The sequence below is a fragment of the Halichoerus grypus genome, chromosome 15 (genome assembly GCF_964656455.1).
Source record: "Halichoerus grypus chromosome 15, mHalGry1.hap1.1, whole genome shotgun sequence".
In the NCBI taxonomy this organism is placed as follows: domain Eukaryota; kingdom Metazoa; phylum Chordata; class Mammalia; order Carnivora; family Phocidae; genus Halichoerus; species Halichoerus grypus.
In genome coordinates, this window is record NC_135726.1 from 10900530 (window position 1) to 10917670 (window position 17141).

The window sequence follows — 17141 nt, forward strand, 5'->3', positions numbered from 1 at the left end:
AGAATCTTTTGTACACAGGTGAAATGTATAAATAGGAAAAGTAGAGGTATCAGAAAATTCAGAAGTTAACAAAATTTGTAACAGTAAAAGACCTATAGTCCAAAGATGTAGGAGGAGACATGTTATTTGACTGAAAGAATTATGTACTAATGGTAAATCTGTTCATTAGTAGGCTTATAACTGAGGTTATATTTTATTTTTTTTATTATTAACATACAATGTATTATTTGTTTCAGGGGTACAGGTCTGTGATTCATCAGTCTTTTTTTTTTAATGACTGAATTACTGTAGATATTAATAATGTGGCCCTGTCACACCCTGTTCACCATAGGGAGGATATAAACTCTAATTTTCTAGTCACAAGTTGCAAATTGTTCTGACACATTTATCCCCCTTCAGCTAGTCCCCTTCTGAACCATTTTTTTAAAGATTTTATTTATTTATTTGAGAGAGAGACAGCATGAGCAGGGGTAGGGGCAGAGGGAGAAGCAGACTCCCCACTGAGCAGGGAGCCTGACACGGGGCTCGATATCAAGACCCTAGGATCATGACCTGAGCCGAAGGCAGACACTCAACTGACTGAGCCACTCAGGTGCCCCTTCGGAACCATTTTTAATAGTTTTTTATTATAGTGTAGCCTAGGGGTTAAGCCAACTAGTCTGTGTGGGTTTGCATCTTCACTCTACCTTGGGCAAGTGTATGAATTTCCGATTATTGATGTAACAAATGACCACAAACTTGCTCACGTGAAACAACACAAATTTATTATCTTCTAGTTTTGGAATTCTAAAATCAAGGTGCTGGCAGGAGCTGCTTTCCTTCTGAAGTCTCTGAAAGATAATCCCTTTCTTCCCCTTTCCTAGCTTCTAGAGGCCGTCCACATTCCTTGGTTCATGACTCCTTTCTTCACATACGAGACTAGTAGCATAGCATCCACAACTCCCCCACCTTGTTTCTGCTCTCCTTCTCAGACTGATCCTCTCACCTCCCTCTTATAAAGACCCTTGTGATTACACTGGGCCCACCGGGATAATCCAGGCTACTCTCCCTAACTCAGGAGCCTTAATTTAATCACACTGTAAGTGCCTACGTCATAGAAGGTAACAGAGTTACAGGTGACAGGGCACTGCTCCCTCTACGACACAAGGTAGTTAACCCTTTGCCCACTTCCTCTCTGCAACATGGGAATAATATTAGTATATTCTTCACAGGATTGTTGTAGGAATGTGTATCTGCATAATTTCTGGAAGCCTTGCTGGCACATAACTACAACTCAATAAACATTAACTACTACTAATGCTAATGCTATTATTTACTGCTACAACACTGGGCAGGGAAAGAGGCACAGCAAAAATAGTTTAATAAATACATTTGGTGTATTTGTTTTAAAAAGTAAACTCTTTAAAAAATAATGAATTTCTGAAGAGCACAAGAAGTGCTCGATGATCAATGTCACGGCCAGGTTATGCAGCAAGAATGATTCTGAGCCATCGGTGGGTTCTGTGGTTTTTTTCTCTGTCTGTAGGTGATGCCTGAGCTGACTCACCATGGCGACTGTCGGTGACCTGAATCCTCCTCAGTGAATACCTCCATCTCAAACCTTCTCCTTTACAGCAGGCATCAAGGAAAGAAGAGACTCACAAAGCCTGTGAGCCCTACTCTCATATCAGTTCTCCCTCCGACCCCAGGAAAGAGGTAGAGACTGCTTTCTTTGCATGATTCAGAAATACAGTCTCCCGTGGAATGAAGAGTTTTCCGATACAAAATATTCAAATTTCTTTCAGGGAGTTGTGTCAGAAGTGGCATTGCTGAAATGTGCATTCTGTGCTCCTTTCTCTAAGCACATATTTATGGCGAGCTCCCTGTGAACAGTGGAAGACACGGCAATGCATAAATACAAAGCACATTTTTTTGTCAAGGAGCTTTCATTCTAATGGGAAAGACGCACATCCCCGAGATGTGATTTTTCATGCCAGGGCTTGGAGCTTTGCTTTCTGCATGGGGGCTGGGTCCGAATGACTTCTAACAGGTGCAGGAGGAGGTGATCCACTCAGCCTCAGAGAAGGATGTCAACTAAATTGCAGATGTACCTCTGCGAGCAGCAAGCTGTCCTTCCACCTCTGCATATTTCACATAAACACACTCCTCATTGTAGTATCTTCCACTTGATTTGGTATCCTTCCCACCCACATCCTACCCCTGCTCCAGAAGTTTGAGACTGCAAAATGTGAGGTTGCTATCTGAAAAGGCGATGCCCTCCCCTCTCCGCAAGTGGATGACTAAGAAAAACCCATACAACAGTTTGCTTTCTTAAACTGAGCTCCGTGGTCAGCCATGTTAGAATCAACTGAGGAGAATCTTTCGGTGTTTCCATAAGCACTGAACATCCTGGGGTCTGCCTGATAACCACCAAGTTAGGAGCTCTGAGAGCCACACCCAGGAAAACAGTTTCCTGAGTGACCCTGAGCAGATGACAGCATGACGATGATCTGACAAGAAGGACAAGAAGGTTAAAGAAGCCTTTTCCCTGAAAATGAATAACCTCATTGCATATTGAATTGTCCCATGGAAAACAAAATGTTTATCTACACTGTAGGTGATAGTTGCAGAAAATTGTGGAGGTGAGAGTGGCTTGTCCCTGAAAGGTGTTTTGGGGAGAAATTGGTTCTGTGAATGCAACTGTGAATCATCACATCACTGATGAGGTCAGTTGGCTAAGAAACGTAAAAGAGACAAACTGGAATAGAAAATGCATGAGCTAGAAAACAAATACCCAAACAATAGAAAACTGACTTTATTAAAGGTCATGAAAGAGTTCCTGAAAAAGACACGAGAGCCTTTTATTCATTCCGTGGGAAGCACACCAAAAATATAAATAGAGAAAAAAAGTGCTCTAAGTGGAGAAAGAACAATGGACCAAAACTCTTCTGGGCTAAACAAGAAGTCAGTCCGCAGTACCGAGCACACCGCTTCTTTATTTGAAAATTACTACCGATGAATTTCTAAACAAACAGAGGTCCAATTTTGACTTCTAAGAAACATAAATCAGACTGAGTCACCGTTAAGCCATTATATGGTGAAATATGAAAGCAACAGCATGATGTCTTGGCACTTGAGATCTGCATTACTGAACTGGGTTTTGAGGAGGAGGACATGGCGAGGAGAGAGCAAGCACTTGAGAAATCAACAGGAAATGGGTTGTACTATTTTTGCATAGTAGTATCAAGGAACACAGAATGACTTAAGGGACTCCTAAGTTTAAAACAACCAAAATTAATACGAGAAAAAGGAAGAAGGTACAGGATCAAGTGCTGCATCTAACCACAGAGAAAAGGTGACTTTACTATCATGGTTTTTAAACAGAGTGAATTAAGATCAGTGATAACACTCCAGGAGGTTATAGGGACAAACAAGATCACTGCCACTTAAATACCAGTCTAAATTAACCTTTTCAATAGGTTTGAAATGGGTAACGTCTACTACATCAAGGACACTTGAGTATGTCATTGGAGGACATAAGCTGTATTTCTGTTCCTAATATTTGTTTGTAACTTTTGTAATGAATGCCACAGAAGTCACTTAAATGCTGAGTCTCAATTTCCTTATTTGGAATACATGGAGAAAAATTCCAATTTCTCATACCACACAAAAAGCTGTGGGTTTCAAATGCAGGTATCAAAAAGCCTCATTTATTACGTATTTTGTATGCTATTATTATCATTTTAGTAATAACATTCGAAATCTCCTACGGTCATCTCACAGTTCTTTAATCAACTGCTCCTGCAGGAGTGTAATACATCTGTGGCTTTTATACATTTATTCATTTTTCAGTTTTTATCATGGCTAACTGGATGTTTTTCTTAGTTTGTCCACTTAGCGAATGGTTACTGAACATTTACTGTGCCGAGTCCTACAGCACGAGCTGGTGTTGCCACAGTGAACACGTTCTGTCCTCATGGATTCCCCCAATCTGAAGGAAAAGAAAGACATGCAGCAACTCATCTCTCACGGGTAGATACATTTACAAACTCTCAAGGGAGCACGAAGGAAAAGGGCAGAGTTGTACAGCAGTTTCGAACAGGGAGATCTAAATTAGGCCGTTGATTGGGGACCACATCTTTGAGGAAATGAAACTTAATCTGAGTAGATGCCCACCTTCGTAAATGTCTAGGATCAGCAGGGAAGGAGGAGGTATGGGGAAGGGGGGTTATGAGCCTGGGAGAAGGTGAGGAGAGGTGGGAGGATGGAGACTGGCGAGGGTGGGGTGGAGGTGGCAGGAAGGAGACAGGAGAGGTCCACAGATCACCTGACCCTGTGGAAGCTTGGTTCCAGGTTTTGTTGGGACGGGTCTATTTTGGTTTTGTCCTTCACCCTAGGACATAACAACTGGTCCTCAGATTGGTCTTTACTCCTAAAGCAATGCCCTTTGGCTTTTCAGTTAAAAGCCCAAGATGTTTAACAAGTCCCTCTAGATTGGCAGGACTGATTTTTTTCCCAAGGTGCTCCTCCAGGCACTAGGTAGATGCTGAAGTCTTTGGCACCTGACCTCTCCCATCCTGCTTTTGCCTGGGCTCCTTGGTATCTCATCTTGGGCATGTGTGGTTCCCGAATCAGCCAAGGACTGAGAGGGAATTTCTATGCGGGAGTTGAGACGAGACCCTCCCTCTCTCTCACCCCCTCCTTTTCAGGATTCCACCCTCAATTTCTAGCCACTCTGGCAACCTTGAACTCTGAACTCTGCCTCCTCAGCCCAGTAAAATCTGGCTACTTGCTGCTTGAGCATTATGACGTCTGCAAACTAGGATGTGTTTTTAGGAAAAAAGTCAGTTAAAGGTGGATCTCCCGGAGTTTGCTTTCCTTCTTTCAAGAATCAAATCTTGTCAATTTCCATCCTGTTTTTGACTTGAACTTCAGAGCCCGGAAGGGAGGTTTTTTTATGTATATTTTGTATCCAGCAATGACATCTACAGCAAGGTAGCCCAATGAAAACGACCCTGCTAGGACTGGTACTGAAAAGCAAATCATCTTTTGGGAACTTTTTAAATCATTGACTTGGTCCATTAATTTATCTAGGATTGCAAAGTGGGAATATGCTAATTCTATTATTCCCTCTTTATTTATTACCTGGAATATACCTTTAAGGAGAAATTCTCCCTCATCTTCTATTTGGTTACCTTGAAGTACAGATCACACAGGAAAAGTAAGATAAATTCTTGATGTTTCCTTTCATTTATTAATTTTCAAAATAATGAGTTGGTTCCTTCATATCTCTCATAGGTAACCAATTAGATTTTCATTTTTTAGTACTGTCATGAACCCATTCACTTAAACATATTTAATATGTTGCAAAACTGCAGTTACTATTCTTCCTGACGCTATCATATTTCCATTTTTGGTCAGTGAGAACCTGCTCAGTTGGCTCTGAGTTCTTGTGACATAATCCCAGCATGTTTCATAGTTTCTTTTTTTCTGATATTATAATAGCTAACCTTATTTTAATTTTACTACCACCTCACTTATCATAAGATTAGAATCTTAAGACTATAAATTTTGCAAAGAATTAGGATTTACCCTCCTTGATTTTAGGCCAACCAGAATCTATCTTCTCTTTAAACTTTGGCATAAAATAGGATTCCTCAGCTACTGAGTGCAGGGACTGTATTTAATTCACCTTGACCAAGTATTTAGCAGTTAACATGTGGGAGCATCTTCATAAATATGCATTGAATTCAATTATAACTATTCTTTAGAGCAAATCCAAAAAGTTTACTGCTTTTCATTTCTCCCCCTAAGTGGACGTGTGGTGAGAAGAGACAGAAGACAATGACTCAGTTCTCAGTGTCAGCACTTGGCACGTCTCAGGCTACTTTCTTGCATTTCCTATTAATAATGTTTTCCAAACTGGAATCTACTGATATAAGTCACTCCAGCTTTCAATAGTTTTTACATTATAAAATGTATATTTTTATTTTTTTAAGTTGACATGAGCTTTGTAATTGTTGATCTGCTTCCATTTGTTAAATAGAATCCATAATTTTCTCTTATTAAACAGTCTGGATTTAAGCAAATAAACACAATAGTTTCTATATTCTATGTAGTTCCTCTGCTTCTATAGATCTCTTCTCTTCCGATCTTCTCCGTTGTCCCTGTGTTCTGCGTCTGATCTTCCACAGGCTGCACCTGCTGCCAGGTTGGCGGGAAAAGCCCTCCCAAGGCTCACCGACCCTGCCCCCCTCTGTTCATTCACCTATCCAGAAGACTCTTACCAAAGAAGGAACATCTGACTACCATACAGTATCATGAGTGCCTAGTATGACCACCAGGAGCAGAACGGCTGTTCCAGAAACAGGTGGAAGTGTCCTCTGACCCAAAAGTGAGGTGTCAGAGACGTTGTCAGAGGCAGTGGTTTCTCTGCCGAGAAGAGGTGACAAGTGCAAGACTTCTCTCAGTAGAGGAAGGAAGACTGCACGTGTGCTGACTGCCCCAGGCGCTACACAAAGATCCCAGGTCTAGAAAAATCATGAAATCACGGCATGTTGAAGAAATGGAAATGGTTCAGGATGGCTGGACAGCTGGAGGCTCTTACTCTGTTGAGGATGAGGAAAGGCAGGGCACGGGTTGCAAAATGAGGATGTTTGCACAAGAACGAGAGAAGAGGAACTTGGCATCTACACCAAGGGCAACTGTCGCAGCGATTCATCCACAATTAAAGACCATGATCACCTGTGGCTTCATGGCCACTCCCTCAGGACACCTCAGACACAGTCACTGCCAATCAGTCTTGTTCCCTTTCTCTGCCTTCGTTTACCACTGGTTACTTCCCTTTGGGACATTTCATAGAATAGTATTTCTTTACCATCAAATATTTTCTCTTCTTTTTCCTTCTTCCGCAAGTTATTTCCTTACCCACATCTCTTGTCTAGCTCTATAAACATGTTCACGGCTGCTATTACCAAGACATCTGAAATTTATACTTTCTCTTTGAACCCATAAAATTTAGCTTCTCCTTCTCTCATTACTCAGGAAACAACTTCCAAGTTTTCCGACATAAAAGTAGAACATGCTCTTTGATATGGATTTTCCATTCACTTGATGTTCCTTCATAACAAGTTACTGCCCTAACTCACCCGGACAGAGGGTAATAAAATTATGTGTGGCTCTCACAACAGCCATGGTCCCTGCAATATTCATAGGAGCAGTTGCACCTATAACTTCAGTGAACGCATGCAGGAGGCACGGGGGGTGGGGGGTGGCATAAAAATGCAGGCTACCTGAAAAACAGCGTAAAGGACCCACTTTATTATGATAGAAATGCATCTCTCCTTTTCAAAGCCATGAGTAGTTGTCCAAACACAGCACTTTATACTTTTATTCCTAACAGTAATGCAGTAAGCGGAAAGTCATGATTTAGTAACAACGATATTCATATAGGTTTCAATTATATACCATCAACTGAGAGTGTTTAGAGTTCCAGCCTTCTGTGTTCCCCAGGCTTGCATTCAAGGAGTCAACAATGGAATTAATGATCTCCCCCATGCCCTTTCAGAGCTCATTCATTTTCCACTGGCCTCCCAGCACGGAACCACTTTCCAGATGCTTGTTCCAATCTGGTAACTCAGGGACCCTCCCATGCAATCACTAAGCTCTCTTAATTCAACATCCTCGGTACATTTGAGTCAGATTTGAGTCAAGAGAACCCCTCTCCTGATTGCTGGTCCCCTGGTTTGAGGTTCCACTACCACTGCACACATGAGACCAGAAGCCTCCTAACCGAGCTGCTGCCTCCAATGTGTATGCCCTTCCTTTCAGCCCGAATGACCGTTCTCAAATACAAACCGACCCTCCGAGCAGTCTCGTCTCTGTCTCTGCTTGACTAGGGTATGCTCCTTCTCCTATTTGGACTAGCCTCCCAAGCTCCCATGTGAAAATACCTGCATTTTAGTTTCAAACCTCTTGCTATAAATGTTCTTATACTAATCTCAACTCATCACTCACTTCACTCCTCACATCCTACACTCGTGCTGCAATATTTTACGTTGAGTTTGTATAATTTTTATGGCATCGGCTCTTCTGACCTCTGACCTCTGGGATCAGACACCCCATGTTAGTTGCTGTAAATGGTTCTGTTTTTACATGTGCTCATGCGCACACCCCTACACCCCACAGCTCGCTTCTCTCAGTGAAATTAATAAGCAAGTTGAGAGCCAGCTCTGTAGGGTCATCACAGATCCCCTGCTACAGCTGTCATACACGGTGGTCTTGCAGGTTACATTGGCAACATGTACACTGCTTTTTTGGCTTTTATTGTACAAGTACTATAAATTTTGTTTTGAGTTTTATAACTTTGTAGCATTTTAGATAATGTTGCATTTGTGCTTTGTTGTGTAGAATGAAAGGACTGTATTGAATAAACCTAGGGTTAGAATGCAAAAAAATACTACATATAGTAATAATTCCCATTTATTGAGAAATATACATTATTTAAAATTTATCCCTATACCCAATACTTCATAGAGTTCTCTTTCAGCAAGTGTCAATAAATACTTAAAAGGTGAATGCATGTATGATTCATATAGTTGTCAAGAGCACAGGCTTTAGAAAGTAATGGATGCGAATTTAAATCTTAGCTCTAACACAGGCAGTCTGTGTAATCCTGGACAAAGTTCTTGATTTCTCTAAGGTTCACTTTCCCCCACGTCAGGAGACTTGAAGCAGCCTGGGATACACCACCCTTGAGTGAGTGGCTCAGGCAAAGCCCAAAAAAGAGTCACATTAACTTGGTGCAAGCAACGTGGACGCACAGGCCGGCAGATGCACACAGTCCTCCAGGCCTTCACGAGAGGCTCACTTAACTGCCAGCATGGACAGGTATCCTGTGACTGTGACCCAGGAGAGAGACCCTGACCACTCCCCAATACCACTTCTCCTTTTTATAGGGGTTGTAGCAGAATGGCCTTGTATATCTGAAGAAAATCCGGGCTGGTCTTGGATCTGGGCTACTCAGGGGAGTTGCAGACAAAATCTTGCCACTGTGTTCTTGGGCTGAGAGCACCTGCAGCTCTTCCTTCTGAGGACAAGGCGAGCTGACGGTCCCACCTATTTCTGTACCAGGCAGCCCAGAGCAAGCCACAGGGATCATTTAGCGGACAATTCCTTTCCTCTGCTCTGACTCCTGCATAAAATGGTAATATTCATGCCCCTACTTCACTGTGTTGTTAGGACTAAATCAGAAAATGCCTAGAAAGAAAACATCTGATGCATACTAACTATTTAATAAATGATAGTTACATAGAATCATGCTTTAGTAAATTCATATTCTGCAAGGCTGATACTTATGAAAAGGTGGAGAATAGAAGTGTAACCCAAGAATTAAAGTCCATTTGATCAAAGGCCCTCCCTTAAGGCACTCACACCCAACCCATCTTGAGGTTATTTTAGGTTATCTATGAGAATACTTTTCCATTGTTTAATGTTTTTCTCTTATCCAAAATTATACAACAGAGTCCTGTCGTACCCTTTACCCATGGGTGTTTATGTTTGAATTTAAAATCTCGTTGGCCCTCGGTACTGCTACTTCAGCGGCCAGTCAGTGAGAAGAGGAGGCTGATTAAATGCGTGGACAATGCGCAAGAGACAGCAACTGAAGTCGCAGGAAAAAAACTGTCCCATAGGGCTGCAGATCAAGGAAAGTGGAGGGAGACCTGAGTAACCATGGAGTGCATGGCAGAGAGAACTCAAAGGAACTTGTTCCTCAGCAGTCACGTCCATGGGGACATCATGAGTGGTGCTTTAGTTTTGGAAAAACAGGGTCAATAGTCTTGTTCAACTGAGGTTGAATTTACATCCTAGACTGAATGTGTATTAAGTGTGTATGACAGAGAAAATTGCTTAATATTTCTAAGACTCTATTAGATGGGTGATTTTTAGGATTAAGTTAGAATGCCTATAAAAACTATACCTGACAGAGAGTAAGTGCTCAAGAACTGTTAGCTATTTTCATACTGCGACAAATAAATATTTTGCAAGGTGGATGCTCTAAGTAGAGAATGTAACTATAAATATGAAGCATTTGAAATTTGTTTTGCTAATTATCCATTGTGTGGCATCGGCTTTGCTAATCTCTATGATCCAAAGACAAATAAGACTGACTGTCCAGGTTCTGTGTTCCAGAATTGCAGTTTGGGGTGGGATATTTTTTTAAAGGATGATTTTATTCAAATGGATCATTGCAAAGGAGGAGCTAACACATAATAGGAGCAGCTAAGCTAAACTGTTGAAGCCAAGAGATTAAGTGGGCAGACAGTGAGAAGTAAGCTGCCCATGGCTCATCTCTGGGATTTAACAGCTGGACAGAGCCTGAGCCCACACTTGAGTTCTGGAGTTGGGCAGACCTGGCCGTAAACCCAGCTCAGTCACTTCCCATCAGTATGGCTTGAGCAAGCCATCCTCCCTGAGCTTTTAGCTGCCTCATTTGCAAAGTCGGAGAATGGAGTAGTTATCTTATAATATTTACCCAGACTTTTAAAAAATTATAAACTAACTATTAATATAATGCTAGACATATAATAAGCACTCAATAAAATGCTGCTATATCTAGCATTAAAAAATTAATACTATTGGGGATGCCTGGGTGGTTCAGTCAGTTAAGTGGCTGCCTTCGGATCAGGTCATGATTCCAGGTCCTGGGATCGAGTCCCACACGGGGCTCCTTGCTCAGTGGGTAGCCTGCTTCTCCCTCTGCCTGCTGCTCCCCCTGCTTGTGTTCGCACTCTCTCTGACAAATAAATAAAATATTAAAAATTAATATTAATATTAGTATTATTGCTATTATTATTATTATTACTCTTGATATTCATACTGTGATCACTATTCTGTAGGCCCTGGCAGGAACAAAAGGCTGGTCAGTTACCTTTATTGGTGGTTGGGCCGGGGGGAGGGAGGGCGGGCGGTGCCAGGAACACCACCAACCAGTGCAAGGAGACCTGCAGGCTGTACACCACAGTTTGTCTGTGTGACACAGTTTAGACAATGTCAGCAAGCTGCCTGCCCCCTGCAGGACATGCCTTCCCTTCCTGCAAATAAAGTGAACCAGAGCCTAACTTGACTTACATCAGAAAGTGATAAAATATGTGTGAAAAAAACCTTTCGTGGCTAAAAAATAAAGGTTCACTAGAGGAAGAGTGATATAGAGGAACTGAACAGTCCCGGACTCTTTTCTAGATTCTTCTGCGTGCTAGGCATCAGATGCTGGGCAAATTACGGAATCTCTCCAAACCTCAGACTGCTTATCTGATAATTGTAGATCATATTAACTAACTCATTGTTCTATAATAGAAGAGCATCTAACAGGATGGTGTGGCTTGAGGTAGGCTATCAATAACTCTTAGGCCCCTGCCCCACAAAAAGATATAATAAAATGCTTCATTAAGAGGAGACTAAGTGAAATCTGTGGCTTCTAACATTTTTTATGTGAAAGTATTTCAAACACATTTTATATTTTGGCAGAGGTCTTTACTTTTTCTATGAATTTATGCTGAAGGCACAGCACGTTTATAAGTGAGTTATGCGGCATATTATTTTTAGGCTGGAGAGACAAACATTCTTTCGTGTCCTGACATGTGACTGGTTACACTAAATGGAACACTGTATCCTTTATTAAATTCAGGGTGCCTAAGTGAAACATCATCAAATATAGTCCATGGGGGAAAACTCTAATATTTGAAAAGTCAAGGTCTAGGTAATAATATTAGATTTGGGTAAATGGATTCACATACGTCTATAAACAGGTATCTGTATCTATTTATCTCTTTAAGGATCGATCTATCTATAAAATGCTTCCATTTCTGATTTAAAATATAAAGCCAAACGCTAAAGTCAATATTACCATGTATTAGTACAAAAAAAGTTTTCCACAAGAATCATTCGTTTTTATCTCTCTTTACATAGCCATAAAGTCAATTTCAGCATGCAGCTTGGCTTTCAAAACATCTCCTTTGAAATCTATGTCAGTGTGTTGGATAAACAAACACTTACTGTAGGCACATCCGAACACCTCGATCCGCATTCCAATTCTGCCCCTGGGGTTCCACTCTAAAGGAATGAAGCGCAGAAATCGGGCTTTGATAGAAGGCTGGAGTCTATAGTACACAACACTGTCTGCATTTGCATTTCCTGAAAAGCCCTAAAAGAAAAGGGAAAGAAGGAAATCAATGCATCTGGAGAATTATCTGTTTCACCCTGTGACCTAGAACATCAATGAACAATGTCTGACTTGCTTTTTTACTGTAAAAATGGCTACCTTCTTCAAGAAAATCCTATTACCAGTTACACAGTAATGTCCCTCCATCCACAGAAGGTACCATTGCCCAGGCTTTTCTTTATATTGAGAGTAGTTGAAATTCCACCTTCCCCATTAAGCCAGCTTTCAACCATGATACCGTCAATAAACTTTCTATAAAGCTCAGATTAAACCTAAAAGGTATTAACATTGTGAACAGCACCCCAAAAAATTGAGAAAATCTTCTTCCAGTATTCAAAAAGTAGGATCTGATTCAGCAAAGAAGTTGCCTGCATCACTGATGAATGATAAAATTTAGGACATGTTTCTGTTGTTTCATTTTCTCCTCTTATTAACATAAACAAAAGTATCTCCCAACACTCCATTCAGAACACTCTGATAACAGGCTGTTCAACTTCACGGCCCTGCCAGATACGCACATTAAGAATTGCTACATGTCAAAGTTATTTAATAAAACAATAATAAAACAAAAGCACCTGTATTAAAAAAATTGTTAAGGGAAATTGGAAGCAATAATAATTTGGAAAGACCTGTAATTAGACTTACAGACTCTAGAATTTGAAAGCTAGAAAGACCTTGAGAATGATGCTAAGGTAGCACAAAGTGCAGATAAGGAAATTAAAGTTCAGAAAGGTAGAAAATAGGGGAGTCTCGGTGGTTCAGTTGGTTAAGCATCTGCCTTCAGCTCAGGTCCTGATCCCAGGACGCTGGGATCGAGCCCCGTGGGCTCCCTCCTCAGCTGGAAGCCTGCTTCTCCCTCTCAAATAAATAAATTAAATCTTTAAAAAAAAAAAAGGTAGAAAATAACCTCCTAGTGTTTGTAAAACTGCTGTAAGGTGAGACCAAGAGCTACCTTCCTTCCGCCATATCAGGGTGCATCTGCCTAACACATAGTTCACCTGCAAAACTCACATACTACAGCACCTAATATCGGGGCAGCTTTTATTTTCACCTTCATGACAAATGGTAAGGCTTCATATGTGAAAATGTTAGAGGGAAGTTGTTCGCAATAACTTACATTTTTTATTTCTTCTTCTCCTTCTCTGCTACCCATCCTCCCTTCCTCCTACTTCTTTTTCTCCTTCTCCTCTTCCCCCTTGTTTTTTTTTTTTCCTTCTGTAACAATCAGCATATGCCGGAACAAAATAAGCAATCTATTCAGGCTCTTGGTAGGTCTGCTGACCATGACTGGGTCAGCATATAAGGTCAACCTCATGTAGGTTGCACAAGACAAAGGCAAATACGTTAGGAATACCAATACACAGGGAATCTGCTCATTTACCTACTTTTCTTTCTAGTTCACAAATATCCCTTTACCAGCATTTACCAAAATATTTTTTTTTAAAAATGTTTGGTGTTTCATAGTCAAATTAATTTGATTTGACTCTCCTTATCAATCGATTCTCTACCTCCTGCCACCACCTCACCAATACTCCATACACCCAGCTCTCAGGCTTAGGCACCACAAGCCTTCTGTGATGGCACCTCCAAATGATATCCAAAATCTGGGCATCTGTCTTCATCTCAGCTATGACCACCCAGCTCCACAAAGCATTACCTCACCCGAACTATCTCAGTGACCTCCTCACCTTTTTTGTTCTCCTGTTCCCTGTCACCATCCCCATCCACAGCCCTAATCTCTTCCCCTCTGAGCAGTCAGGAATATCTTTAAAGGTAAATCAAACTGTGTCACCCCCAACCCCATTGCTTCATTTGCCACAGAACAAAATCCAAGCTCCTTATCAAACATAAGTCTTTGACAACACCCTCCATTATGCTTTCACCACACTGTACCCCCTGGAACAACCAAGCTCAGTCGTGCTTAGAGCTTTGCACCAGCTGTCCATACTACTCCCTAAGTTCTCTGCACATCCAGCTCCTCTTGCCACTTCAGGCCTTGGTCAAAATGTTACCACCTAAGTTAAACCCTTTCTAATCACAGTTTCAAAAGCGGTGTACCTGGCATACCCCTGCATCTTACCTTCCTATTTTATTTTCTTCATATTACTCATTATTTGGGGTCTTTTTTTGTTTGATTATTGTTTGTTTGTTTATCTTATCCCACTAGAAGACTAGCTCCATTAAAGCAAGGACCTTCAGTCGTCTCCATTCACAGTACCTAGAACATGGCTTGGCTCGAAGTGGTTCACAGTAAAATATATGTCGGATGTGTACATTTGGGAAAGATTGGGCTTAAAAACAAAACAAAGTTCAACAGGTTCTCAATTACAGAACCTCTCAGCATATCAAATGTGAATGTGCAAATGTGCACTGTATCTCCCATGACCGAGAGAGTTATCCAGTATGTTTTCAACTATTACGTCCACATTCCTAGCTACTGTTTCCTACAACACAAATAGAATACTGTATAAACCCACAGATATTTTAACTCTGATAACCAGACCCTTCTAGAAAGCCCCATTCTTCCCACTAGTCAAAATTTTATACTCGGGGCATTGGGGTGTGTGTGTGTGTGTGTGTGTGTGTGTGTGTGTGTGTGTGTGTGTGTGTGTGTTTACAGGCTCTCCAAACCAGGGCAATGTGCATCCAGGGTTGAGGCCCTGGTCCATCAACATTCAATCCTAATCAGGCCCTCTTACACTTCAATTCTACTTTCCTGGGTGCCACTGGCAGGCTAATACAATTTTGATTTCTTTCAGTGAACAGTTGAGTGATGAATCAGATAACCCTCCAAAAGAACTCACATTTTTCCAACATTAATGTACAGTCACAGATTTAGATAGATGCCACTATCATGATCTCAACATCTTAAGGGATGAGGAGGAAAGATGCAGAGTGGCAGCGGCAACAAACAGGTAAGTAGAATGGGGAGGTCTATGAATGGCAATCTTTCACATTTTACCTGATTGATTTATGAGTTATTTAGATTTTAAGAACATAAAGAAGAAATATAAGGTGCTTACCTTGTATATGTAATAAAAATATCTTGGCACATTCAAAATTTTAAGCAGCTTTTTCTTACAAAGGGCAAGGGAAATCGTGAGGTGGAGGGTATGGGATTTTTAGCACATCCCCATCGTCTCTGGATTTTTAAAAATGAACATGTTTTAATTTTACAATAATTAGTAAAATGAAGTAAGACGTAGACATAGGAAGTGTGTGTGTACAGTGACAGAGTAGGCAGAACATTATTTCATAATGCTCTGAGTACCTTAAATAACTGTCTAGTACCAACGTCATTGGAGGAATATGCACCATTAATTATGATTTAACTGAAGAGTAATATTTGTCTCGTCTTGCTCCCCATGTTGAAATTTTTTCAATACATAGGATAACAACAAAGATTTTGCTGTGGAATTCTGTATTTAATGGGTATTTTTTCAAAATGTTAGTGAATGAGGCATGGGGTTGATGTTACATTACCTCATAAATTAAAAGTTCTAGGCATACTACCAGGTTTCAAATGTATTTCCTTTGCCTAAGAGGTATTTCTCAATTTGCTATGAAGATTTTTTCACACCATCACAATTCATAAAAGAACACAAGGATTTAGGGGCGCCTGGGTGGCTCAGTTGATTAAGGGTCCAACTCTTGATTTTGGTTCAGGTCCTGATCTCAGGGTTGTGGGATCAAGCCCTGTGTCAGGCTCCACACTCAGTGTGGAATCTGCTTGGGACTCTCTCTCTCCCTCTCCTTTTGCCCCTCTCCCTGCTCATGCTTTCTAAATAAATAAATAAATAAATAAATAAATCTTTAAAAAAATAAAATTAAATTAAAAAAAGAACACATGGATTTAAATTGCTCTTTTAAAAACATATTTTTACTATATGGATGTTTGTCTTCCCTTTTATTATAGATTCTGAATTTTGGTGTCTGTCAGAATTACATGAGGAGTTGTTTAAAAATGCAATTTCTAGATCCTGCGCCTCATGCACTAAATCTGTGAGTGGGGCCCCGGAATCTGCATTTCTAGTGCATACCAAGCCCATTTGTGCTGTTGGTCTTCAGCTGGCTTTGAAAATTTTTCTGGCTTGTGGACAAACCATGCTCTTTTCCCCTACCTACATTACTGCAAAACTTTTCAGAGAAGGAAAAGATTTTTGGAGAAGGGTTCACCCAGGCTAACTTCCAAAGAGAGAAATAAGTAGCAAATGTGTTCTGTGTTATCAATCTAAAGAACAGTGTGCAACTCTGTGTCTCAGCAACAGGTGCAGAAGAAATATATTATGTAACTGTAATACTTCCATCAACCCTATAAAGTAGTTATTTTTGTACCCACTTTAAAGCTGAGGATAATGAAAATTATAGAGATTGTGTGCCTAAAGCCACACAGCTAGGAAGTGGCAGAGTAAAGATTTAATCCCAGGCTTTTCTGACTCCACAGCACATAATTTAGCTAAGCTATCAGTAGGCCTCACTCTAACAGAACATGAAAGCAAACAACCCACCCTAGAGGAAGCTTGATATTTTGTTGGAGGCTTCCCCACCGCCTCCCCCACCCGCCGGCTTTTCCTCATAATTTACATTTAAAATCTTTGACACATTGAGAGTAATGCAACTTAGATGATTGCTGAACATAACTCTACCAGTTAACATTTATAGGCAAAAGGACTGTTCTATAAACTTCACATTTTCTCAAAATTATTGGAGTAGAATAAAAATAAAAGAAAAATGTTTGATAATCAATAGGACTCTTGCATAAAATGATAATCTCCTAATAGATACAGAATGTAAAAGAATATGCCAGTATTTCATCAAATATATAAAATATCTACAAATAGAAGTAAGGTGATGTGTCTTACGTGATAAAAATCAAAAGGTCTTAATTGTATTTTTCTTTTCTTTGAGGCTTGATGATTTTCAAACTCAATGAGGTGTTCGT

General features: G+C 40.6%; 1 protein-coding gene across 3 annotated transcripts in view; it reads right to left on the minus strand.

Moving 5' to 3' along the window:
* CNTNAP4 (contactin associated protein family member 4) overlaps nucleotides 1-17141 on the minus strand; it is a 369439-nt gene that overhangs the window by 215970 nt on the left and 136328 nt on the right. For all 3 annotated transcript variants that reach the window (XM_078063784.1, XM_036074809.2, XM_036074807.2), the window contains exon 4: nucleotides 12034-12181. In XM_078063784.1, coding sequence (XP_077919910.1) covers nucleotides 12034-12181 — 148 coding nt within the window. The remainder of the gene's footprint in view (nucleotides 1-12033; nucleotides 12182-17141) is intronic.